The sequence below is a fragment of the Marmota marmota genome, unplaced genomic scaffold (assembly GCF_001458135.2).
Source record: "Marmota marmota marmota unplaced genomic scaffold, marMar, whole genome shotgun sequence".
In the NCBI taxonomy this organism is placed as follows: Eukaryota; Metazoa; Chordata; class Mammalia; order Rodentia; family Sciuridae; genus Marmota; species Marmota marmota.
This window is the reverse complement of record NW_026000005.1, coordinates 51,376,737-51,388,815: the sequence shown is the minus strand read 5'-3', so window position 1 is coordinate 51,388,815 and position 12,079 is coordinate 51,376,737. Positions and strand designations below refer to the sequence as shown.

General features: G+C 44.9%; 1 protein-coding gene across 2 annotated transcripts in view; it reads right to left on the bottom strand.

Moving 5' to 3' along the window:
* Nucleotides 1-12,079, bottom strand: part of Ube2f (ubiquitin conjugating enzyme E2 F (putative)) — a 57,647-nt gene that overhangs the window by 38,760 nt on the left and 6,808 nt on the right. For both annotated transcript variants that reach the window (XM_048808852.1, XM_015481649.2), the window contains exon 2: nucleotides 11,705-11,838. In XM_048808852.1, coding sequence (XP_048664809.1) covers nucleotides 11,705-11,822 — 118 coding nt within the window. In that variant the 5' untranslated portion in view covers nucleotides 11,823-11,838. The remainder of the gene's footprint in view (nucleotides 1-11,704; nucleotides 11,839-12,079) is intronic.

Here is a 12,079-nt window from a genome sequence, read left to right as displayed (position 1 = left end):
AGGCGTGGGCCACCACGCCTGGCACACATGATTCTTTATAGCACTTAAGGTCCTAAAGACTTCACAAAAAAATCTGTTAGAAATAATAAATGGATTTGGTATTGCAAGATACAAAATCAATACACAAAAACCAGTTGTTTCCATGCACTAAAAATGAACCATCTGAAAGAGAAATCAAGAAAACAATCCCATTTAAGATAACATAAAAAATAGTAAAATAAAGGAATTTAAAAAAATTCAATGGCATATTTATAGTGAATTTAACCAAGAAGTTGAAACATCTGTATAATGAAAACTACACAATATGAATGAGAGAAACTGAAGAAGCTACAAAGAAATGGAATGATACCCTGTGCTCATATATTGGAAAAATTAATATAGTTAAAATGTCCATACTAATCAAAGCAATCTATAGATTTGATGCAATCCCTATCAAAATTTCACTGGCAGGGCTGAGGTTGTGGCTCAGTGGTAGAAACCTTGCCTAGCATGGGTAAGGCACTGGGTTCAATCCTCAGCACCACATAAAAATAAATAAATAAAATAAAGGTATTTAAAAAAAATTCAATGGCATTCCTCACAGAAATGGAAAACAATTCCAAAATTTGTCTGGAACCATAAAAACACCCAAACAGCCAAAGCTATCCTAAGAAAGAAGAACATAAGTTGAAGGCATTATATTCTAATTTCAAACTAAAAAAAGTATAGTAATCAAATAATATGATATGGCATAAAAACAGACATATAGACCAATAGAAAAAATAAAGAGTGTAAAAAATAAACCCAAGCACACAATTAATTTGCAAGGAGATCAAGACTATAGGGAGATGAAGGCCAACAAATGGTACTAGGAAGACCGGATATCCACAGGCATTAGAAGGAAAGGGGACCTTCATAACCTACAATTGCACAAAACCCAACTCAAAATGGAATAAAGCCTTCAACAGAAGACCTGAAAACATGAAACTCCAAGGGAAACTATATAAGGGCATAAGTTCCTTGACTTGGCCTTAGCAATGAGTTTTTGTAAGTCACATCAAAAGCTCAAGAACCAAAAGCAAAAGAAGAAGAAAAAAAAAGAAAGAAAAGGAAAAAAAAAAAAACAGGCAGGATAACATTAAAGCAAAAAGCTTCTGAATGGCAAAAAAGGCAACCTACGACTAGGGGAAAACATTTGCAGATCATGTATCTGATAAGAAATTAGAAATAAGTATTGAAAATATCTAAGGAACCCATACAACATAACAGTGAAAAAAACAACCTGAGTCAAAGACGGGCAAAGGAGTCAGTTGTGGTGGTGCATCCCTATGATCCCAGCTACTCAGAAGGCTGAAGCAAGAAGATTACAAATTTTAGGCTATCCTCAGCAATTTAGCAAGTCCGTGTCTCAAAACAAAAACCACAGAAAGGGCTGAGGATATAACTCAGTGGAAGAATGCTCTAGGTTCAATCCTCTGTACTTAAAAAAATAGGTGGGGGCAAAGGACTTGAACAGACATTTTAGCAAAGACGACAGAAAAACAGCAAACACATACATAAAAAAGATGCTCGATATCACTAAACACCGAAAAATGCAAATCAAAACCACAGTGAGATATCATTTCAACCCTATGTAGAATGGCTATTACCAAGAAGACAAGACGTAACAAGTGTTGGTGAGGGTGTGAAGAAAATGTGTGGGGCCAAGTACCTGGAGGAGGCCATGTGTTGCAGTACTCCATGCACCTGTTCCCACAAAAAGGAAATCCTTGCAGGCCATTAGTGGGACTCTAAATTAGTACAGTCACTGTGAAAAATAGCATGGAGATTCCCCCAAAATTAAAAATGGAATTACCACATGACCCAGCAATCCTCTTCTCAATGTATATCCAAAAGAAATGAGGTCATACCTCATGGAGATCTGTGCACCCCCACATTCACTGCAGCACTGTTCACAATAGCCAAGATACAGAAGCTGCCTGAACTGATGAATAAATTACGATATACATACATACATACCATACACATATATCACACATTTATACACACACACACACACACACACACACGAACATTATTCAGCCTCAATAAAGAAGAACCTGTCATTGGAGATAATATGGATAAACTTAAAGGACATTATGCCAAGTGAAATAAGTCTGACATAGAAATATACTACAGATAATACTAATATGTGGAATCTAAAATAGCCGAAGAGTACAGAGAAACAAAGTAGAACAATGGTGACCGGGACTGGGAGCAAGGAAAGGGCAGTAGGAAATGGGGAGATATTCATCAACAGGTACAAAGTTGCAGTTAGAATGAATAATGTGAGATCTAATGTGACCATGTGAGGAGATGGATATGTTAATTTGCTTGACTAGTCATCATTTCAATTATGGGTGTGTGTGTGTGCGTGTGCGTGTGTGTGTATATATATATATACACACACACGCACACACACATCAAGGAATCATGCTTTGTAACTTAATAAATGAATTAATTACAAATCAAAAAACTAGTCTGGTAGCTCACTGCATACCCTGCAATAAATGGGCCAAAAAGTAATCTATGCCTCAAGCAAAAAGTAAAATGGTCCTTGGCCAGGGAGATTCCTTCTAGTGTGTGTGTAGGGGGTACTGATGGAGGTTTTTGAGCTGGGATTCGAAGAATAAGTAGACTTTAATCCTACAGAGGTAGGAAAAATGGATATTCCCAGCATACAAATCAGCAACGTACAAAAGCCGATAGACCTGCAGCCAGAGCAAAGGTCCACATACAGCAGCAGAGTGACGGGAAACAAGGTAGAAGAGGGCCAAGATCATGAAGGCAGCCCAAGAAGATTTCTCAACCAGAGTTTCTAAGCTTTGCCTCCAGAGGACAATTATACAAGAGCAAAGCTGAGGCCAGATGTCTTGTGTGCTGGGCAGCAGATACCCAGCCAATATGGGAGGCCAGGGGCCAGAGAGCACACTGAACTACAGGTATGGCAACAGAAGGTAGGGTGACGGGTCAGAGATGGTACCACGGCTTGACACAACAGGGAAGCCCAGGATGAGAAACTTGAAAAGTCTCCAGCACAATCAGAGGTAGGGCAAGAAGCCATGTCATAAAGAGAATGGATAAGGTCAACAAAGAGGGGTAGGGGGAGAACTTCAGCAGAAAGCAGACAGAGAGCAGGAAAAGTCATAGGTGAGAAAAAGGCCAAAAGGCAGAAGATTCATGAATGCAATGCTTCAGGGAAAGAGGACATGTGGCCCCAGGAAAGGCCACTGGAGACATCGCAAAGAGCTGGAATACAAGGGAGATGGAAAATGGAGGGCAAGACAGGAAGAAATAAGTATATGGTCAAAATGCAGGGCAAAGGGCTGGGGCTGGGGCTCAGCAGTAGCATACTTGCCTGGCACATGTGAGGTGCTGGGTTCATTTTTCAGCACCACTTATAAATAAATAAAAGTCCATCAATAACTAAAAAAAAATTAAAAAAAAAAAAAGAGAAAGCGCAGTGCAGCAGCAAGACTATTCCTCCAAGAAGGCAAGTGGGGAAGGGTTGCTGAGGCGAGTGGAAAGCAAGAGGCACACTGAGGATCTGGGTGTGGGAGGCCCTGGGCCTGTGGCAGCAGCTGTGCACGAACAACAGAGCCTGTGGATGGAGGCAAGTGACCATTCACGTACCTGCTCCAGGGCCAAGGAACCTGGGTGAGGCACCCAGAAAAATAGAGGGGGCAGAGGAGGAGCTAGGGTGAGGGAGAGTCCCACACTCCCCCACGGTTGTCACAGCCAATGCTTTGCCAGGGAGACCTTCTTGTCTGAGAAAAAGAGCAAAGCTCTTAGCAAGGCAGGTTGTGGGACAAAGAAACCTACCAACTGACCACCCTCTGGCTGGGGCTGGGAAGGCAACCAATTCTGTCTAAGCCCACCCTCTTGGCAGTTATGGAACATCCAAAGTATTCACTTAAAACAGCATGATGGTAAGCTAAGAAAGATTCACTGCTGAGATGTTTATAGTGACCCAACTGACCTTGAGACCTTGACCTTCAGTTGTCTTTCTGACCAGCTATTCTTGCCCTTCCTGGGGACAAGTAAGGCAGGCAGAGGGCTGAGGAAGACAGCAAATGGATCATCCACTCTAATCATTTTTAATTGTTTATCTATAAACTATGTTTCAAAGCAAATACTACAGTATTATTTATATTTTTGTTAAGAATTAATAAGAAACTGTTCTCAAGGAACCTTCCTTTGAGAGACTGATGCTGACCACAGGAATCTATCTGGCTTTCTCTCACTTCACTCTGTGGCAGTGGCCCAAGCCACCTAGGCAGAGGGACAGTCTGTCTACAGTTATGATAACTCCTGTCATTTAGTTTTGCCTTTTGAAATTTAAAAACATACCCAGAAGGTATGAATTTTTAGTGAGGGACAATGTAACAAAAGTACAAGAGTGTATAGTCTAGTGCCAGGGATGGGGAAGAGGTGCACAGGAAAGGAGGACACTGACCAATGCTAAATATAGACTGTGACACAGTGCAGCAGGAGAAGCAGGAAGGAGCGGAGCAGACATCTCAACAAACGAGCAGCACCGTGGCCAGAACCCTTCCCTCCAGGGATGATAGCGCAGACACTCCCAACAAAGGACACCATACCTCAAATAGGGATTCCCAGCCTTTGCTTGGGGAATGTTTTGCCAATTTGATTTCTCTCAACAGCTTTACTGAGGAATAATTAACACACTGTAAAATACAGCCACTTTAAACAAACAAAAACAAAAGTTCCTTTATAGTTAAAAAAGAGCCACTTTAAATGATTCAGTTATGGGCTGGGGATGTGGCTCAAGCGGTAGCGCGCTCGCCTGGCATGTGTGCGGCCTGGGTTCGATCCTCAGCACCACATACAAACAAAGATGTTGTGTCTGCCGAAAACTAAATAAATAAATAAATATTTAAAAAAAAATAAAAAATAAATGATTCAGTTAATTTTTAGTAAATTTTGGATTTATGTATTTATCATCACAAGCCAATAGATATGGGGCTTCTAAAAATCCTGATACCCCAGCCCTAATGCAGACTAGTTGTATAAAAAGTTCCAGCTGAGGCCTTGGCCTCTGAATTCTTTTCATTTTCCCCAGGTTCTTAGACCATTTGGCCTGTTATAACAGAACATTTTACACGGATGGTCTAGGAACAGTAGACATTTATCTTCTCAGTTCTGGAGGCTGGGAAGTCTATGCTCAAGGTACCAGCAAACGTGGTATCTGACGAGAGACCACTTTCTGGCCACAGACTGTCTTCATGTAGTATCCTCATAAGGTAGAAGATACAAGGCAGCTCTCTGGGGTCTCTTACAGGTCACTCACCCCATCTGTGAGAACCCCACCTTCATAAACTAATTGCCTCCCAAAGGCCCCACCTTCTAATTATACTGGTGATTAGATTTCAACAAGAACTTGGGGAGGTCACAAACATTCAGACTATAGCACCAGGTACAGAAAATGCTACTGACCATTTTGCCATGTAAAAATGTGTACAGGTAGCATTATGCACATAAATGAACTTAAAGGCTGGGGTTGTGGCTCAGCAGTAGAGTGCTCGCCTCGCACGTGCGAGACCCTGGGTTCAATCCTCAGCACCACATACAAAAATAAACAAGTGAAATAAAGGTGTTTGTCCAACTACAACTAAAAAATAAATATTACAATAAATAAATTAATAAATGAACTTAATAAAAAAGTTTTGCTCTAAGATAACTTCATGTGATAGTCAAGAATTTAAATTCCACAATGAATTGCATGTTCAGTGTAACTCACTCAAGGAAAGTGAACAAGGGTTGAGCCTCCGACTCAAGCCTATTAATGAACCCCACTGCAGAGCCCCTGCAGGCTTTTGGTTCAAGAGCCAGCACAGGCAAGAAACAGAATCCTGGGGACATAGGTTTCAATTAAGACATTGAGCATTTTGGTCTGGCCCAGTGGAGAACATAAAATAAGCTAGTAACACTTGCACAATGATCCTCTCGGGGAGTTGTCATAAATGACAAGTTTGTCTACACTTCAAATGATGACAACGTACAATTTACTGTCATCTATAGTTATCACCTCAGAGTCAACATACAGAAGGCTGGTCAAAGAAGCAAGCCCATCACTTTGCCAGTCTGGAGGCCTCTTGGAAGAGCAGTGGCCCTTCCCTGCAAAACCTCAGGATACAAAAGACATTATCCCACCTGTAAGGTAACAACACAAAAATATTTTTAAATTGCTAATGACTCACTGGTTCCAAGACGCTAATACCACTCAGTGGTCCAGCATTTCTGGGAGGCACCTTGCACAATTCCATGACTCACAACTTCCTTCTGAAAAATTACTCTTTTTCTTTCTAAGGATCAAGCCACAGAGCCCACCTGAAGCATGACTGAGCTCAAATATGATTGCAAAATCCACCCAGTTACCACAATGGCCCCCACATTGCACATTCTCAGCTTGTCCTGGCCTGGGCCATTCACAACACAGGGCTTTAGCTGCTTCCTTACCACTGCCACCTGGATCTACCCACTCTTCACAGGCAGGGGCTGCACAGCCTGACCCAGCCCAGGAAACCAGTATGTGGCACTGGGCTGAGCACATGAGGGCTAAGGAAATGTGGGACAAGGAAACACACCTGCCTATAGGGAGGCACGGCCCCTGCCATGAGTGTCCTGAGACGCCAGGAGCCTTTCTCCTCACAGGGTTGGAGACTGAGCAGGCATTCCAAAGGCGTTGTGGACTGAATTTGTGACCCCTCTTTTCTATGCTAAATCCCTAATCCTCAACGTGATAGTATTTGGAAGTGGGATTTTGGGGCGAGTAGGTTCAAATGAGGTCAAGAAGGGGGAGCCCTAGGATGGGATTAGTGCTTTCACAAGAGGAAGGAAGACCCGAGTTCCTGTTCTCTCTGCCACGTGAGGATTCCAAGAGGAGGTGGCTGTTCATCAGCCAGGAGAGCGTCCCCACCAGGAACTCAATCAACCAGCTCTCACTAGGAACTTATCCTGAATGTCCAACCTCCAGAACTATAAGATATAAATGCCTGTGGCAGTTTTTTACAGCAGCTGCTCTAAGACAAAAGGCAGTAGCAGGTGCAGACAACCAGAGGGAACACCAAGCCCCATCAAACAACTCCAGGCAGAATAGCTGAGCCCTTCCCTGCAGGTAGCCACAACAGCTCCTTTCCAGGACACCCAACCACTTCCACTGGCAGCACTGCCTCCTTCAGTTCTTGAACTAGAACTTGATCCCTTGGCTTCCTGTCTTTATGCAATAAAATTCTCAAATCCTGCCTCTTTTGCATTCCCTGCACCACACCCACCTGCAGTGCACTTATCTGGGAGGCACATGACCCATACCTGGGGCATTAGCCTCTGCAGAGAATACTGCTACCCCTGAGTGACCCCTAGCTGCTACCATCAAGGGCCTCCTAGCACCACACTCTAGGGAAGCAAGGCTATAACCCTGAAAAGCAGACACAGCCCCCTGAGAAGAGCCTGGTGTCACTGAGAATGGGGCCCAAGACCAGATGCCACCTAGTTTGTTCATAAGCATATTACCTGGGCCCCTGTCCAAAATTCCCACAGGAAGGACCTCCCTGCCCTTCCAGACTACTGGGAGTACCTGAAGGGGCTTCCAAATCTCCCCAAGTAGCTCAACAATATTTAATGCCCCAATAGAGTACACAAAGATAAACCTCATGACCAACCACCCTACCTCCACGTTGGTAGGATACCTCCTTGCAGGGCCACTGCTCTTATTTCAATAACGTGTAATGTAGCATGTTACCCTCAGCTTCACACTCTGCCAAACGCTATGATGGCCCTGACAATGGGGCAGATCAAACCCTACCCACCTGCCAGAGGTCTGGGCAGGGACTGACTCAAGAGAGTACCTCTGGGAAACAATAAATGCTCTTTCTTCCTTTTCCAGGAACCACACTGGAATGCAGGCACATGCAGACCTGGTGTAGGCCAGGGCCCCATCTATACACTGATGGTCCACAGTGACACAGAAGTCCTTCCTTACTCTTGTCAGTGGAGCACAGATGGTGGGCTCAGAGCACCACACTCCACAACCCTGACCAGCGAACACAAGAGAATCATAGGAAGCCCATGGAGCTGCTAGGGACAAAGTCCCGAGTCTAGACCCACCCTGAAGAACTCAATTCCAAGTCTCCGTGTTTAAGCTCCATGATTAACAGGCGAGGGCTCCTGCCAACCTGCCTGAAGTACCCTTGGGACTTTTGGGGGTCACTAACAGTGTGTGGCACTAACATGTGTTTGGTGGGTGAGCAAGTGAAAGAACAGGGAGAAAGAAAGGCATTCAGCTGTTAGCTATCTAACACCAGTGCCAACTTCAGACAAGGAAGCAGCTGGTTCTGCTCTGAGGGGTGTCTTATGGGGTTGGGAGCATCTTCAGAACTCCAAACCTGAAGAATCAGGGCCTAACCCTGGCTCAGGAATGCTAACACCACCTGTAAGGGCACCCCAGTCAGGCCCTGACAAAGGCAGACCAACAGGGAACACAGCCCCTCCTCTGTGACCCAGCTACCAGGAGCCAGGCCAGACAGACCCAAAAACATGAGTCATTTAACAACTCCAGGAACCACTATTAGGAGAGTGTCACTGGTTCAGCCTGCAGGGCATCCTCAGAACCAGCAGGGACACTAACGAAAGTCAGCGTGGCAGAAGGGAGCCCTTGCCAGTGCAGACAAGGCCAAAGGTTTCTGGCAACCTGGAACAGAGCAGGGAGGGCTGACTCCAGCCTCTGTCACTACTCCAATAAATGAGATTTTTGGTTGTGCAACCACTCGGATCCCTCCCCACCATGGGTGTCCACTCAGCCCTGTAGCCAGTCACATCACAGAAGAGCCACTGTGATACATTGTCCAGATGCCCCCTCAGAGGGGCCTTTGAGCAGATGGCCTTCAGCTATTTCCAGGATTTTGTGGCTACACAGACTCTCCCACCCCAAGCCAAGTCCCTCCCAGGCCAGCCTCCATGTGATGACTGTGGAAGGAGGCCTGACAATCTCACCAGCCTGGGACAGCTCTAGGGGCCAAGCTCACTCTAGAGAAGAGGCTGTCCTGGGGACTTCTTGCAAAGCAATCCTCCTTCTGCCCCTTCTGTTTCTCTCACCTCCTTCCCTCCATGGGTACTGTTCCAAGGATATTGCTTAATAAGTACCCTGCATGACACACTCCCTCCCTCCCCTTCTGGGAACCCAGTCTATAACTTTAAGTCCTAAATACACAATGACAAAATTCTATAACCTGTCAATTCCTGTGAATTACATCCTCACAGAAGCCCAGGACAACAGTTCTGACTGTAGCAATCTTGCTGAACTCAAACAGCCTATTTTTTAAAAAGTCAAGGGATTCTCATCATGATCACCCCTCCAACTATCTCACCAGCCCCACAGCATGGACTCCCCCACCCCACCTGGACGTCTCCTTGAATGGGTCTCACAAGGTTGAAAAATCTGATAGGCCCTGTCAACCATCCAAAGGCATTTGCCCTGGAGCTGAGACCTTGTCCTGCTTTGTGAAACTCAGTGGGCTCCCACTAAGCTTGGGAAGGCCCCCAAACCATTTGAAAGCTCCCAGGTCAGTCCTGCAGAATAGAAGTAGGAACTCTGAGCCTCCTAGCACTCTCTTTCCTGTGGACTTGCACTTCTGCTCACTGGGCCTCTGCTTGCTGAGTTTGCTCCCCCAGAGCCTGCCACACCCCAGGAAGTGGGTCTGTCCATCCTGCTGCAACAAAGCTGCAGTGGGGGCAGGTTTCTTCATTTTCTCAGCTCTTCAGCTGCAAAACGAAGACCAGCCTGGGAAGGCTTTGTAAAAGGCAAACCAGAATCACTCCTAACATGTTCGCTATGGTTTAAACTAAAGTGCCTAATAGAGTCTGAAGGTGGACAAAATTCAATGCTGAAGCTTAATCCCACTGTGGCGGTATAAAGAGAGGCCCTGGGGAAGCAATACATCATGAGCTCTGCCCACAGAGATGGATCATGCCTTATAAATTAGCTTAGGCTCTTTTGTCCCTTCCTTTCCTCTGCCATGTAAAAATACAACACTTTTCCGTCGGCTACAGCAACCAGGCACCAATCTGGAAGAGGATAGCAGTCCTCACCAGACACCAGACACTAATCCTGACAGTACCTTGATCTTGGACTTCCCAGCCTCCAGAAGAACAAGAATACATTTCTATTGTTTATAAATTACTCAGTCTGTATTATTTTATTAGTGCAGCACAAATGCACTAAGATGGTGCCCAACACAGGGTCTGGCCCTCCATACCAAAGCTGCTATTAACCATGGTGATGACAGTCAAAGATGGGATAGTCTATTTGTCAGCTTCTACTGCTCCTCCTCAGCTGATGCCCAGGCCTTCCTCACTGCTCTAAAACACTCTCCAGCCCAAGTATCACAACAGCACCCCCTAACCTCTGGTTTGCTTGGCTCTTGGCTTCCTAAGCAGGTAGAACCCTTGAGGCCAGAATCTGAGAAAAGGACTCCAAATCTTGTCCAGCTCACCCAATGTAGTGCTCCAGCCCATGCCCCAGCCTCTGACCCTTGCTCTCCAAAGGCTAACAGGCTCTGAATACAATCTGAGGTTCTCCTGGGCTTAGGAGGTAAAAACAAGATGTAAAAAGTAATTGTTACTCCACTTTTAACCCATCACCCATCAGCCTGCATAACTCAAAGCTAAGTCAAAATTCAGTGGCAGTAGTCCAGGATATAGCTCAGTGGTAGAGCACTATTTAGCATGCCCAAGGCCCTGGATTCAACCCCTGTACACACAAGTACGTGCATGCGCTTGCATGCACACACAATTCAAGCGCAGGGGAAGCTACAAGGAAGAGGTCCTTGTTAAAGTCTCCACAAATCTGCTGTATTCCTGTCCTATTCCTTCCCCAGCTTAGAAGTGGGCATAGTGACTTGACACACATTGGTTCTTCTGCTGCCAGATGCCTTCAGGACATACCAGTGTTGGTTATCCCTGCTGTCCATTCACTATGACATGCAAACAGCCAGTGCCAACACTACTCAACCCTTCTTTGCTATCCAGCTACTATAAATGCAAGAAACGTAATTTGCTATAAAATAAAAAGTGCTGCAAATGATAAGTTCCTAAAAGGCAACAACTGCTGCTTCTTCATCTTTTGTAGGCCCCATAACTGGTGATAAGAGCCTTTATACCTAAATATTGCAAAAAATTTACAAACGCAAATATGAGGGCATACCCTTACACACATACATTCTCACACACTACATATCCAAAGATAAAGTCTCCCTTCACTGACATGGCTAGCAGAAGTGTCTAAGGTTCCAGGACACTATGTGTTAACTGTGAAAAGAAATCACTTTGCAAAGGATTTGCTTTAGTCTATGCCCTAAAGAAGAAGGGAAGACAATGGCAGCACACACAACAGGTCTTAGGCCTACCCACTCCTAGCACCTTATTCCTTCTGCTAGCACACTGGCAAGCCCCCAAAAAACACTGCCAGTGCATAAGGCACCATAGTCTCTGAGATCCTCTCCTTGCCACGAGCAATCCCATTATCATCTGTAAGGTATAAGTATTTCCCTAAAATCTTTTTGAACAAGTGTTTCCATTCAGCAGCAGGCTGCTTTGTTATTTCAGAAATGTCTCCAGCAAGCTTCATTTGGCGACAGCATGTAGAATCAGCTTCCAGGATGCTGCTTACCTTTGACAAGCAACTTGTCTCTCACAGAGACCCTCCGAGTGGAGTCAGACGTGGTGGCTGACGTCCGGGACCCTTTGAGACCGTCATCCCGCTTCAGCTTGCTTGCCAGCGTTAGCATTACTGCCACCTTTACCCTGAAACACCAGGGGAGAGCAGAGTCAAGACCATGCCTCTAGACAGCAATCAGATCCTGAAGGCACAAGACACAAGATAAAGATAAGACTAGATTCCTTCATAATGAACCTAGGAAAGTTCCATACCATCTTAACTTTTAAAGTGTGAATTAAAATATTTTAAAAGGGAGAGTAAGACATTTAATACTCAGTGCTTACCCCTCAGATGTCAGGCCCTGGGGTTGTATCAAGCATACAGTCT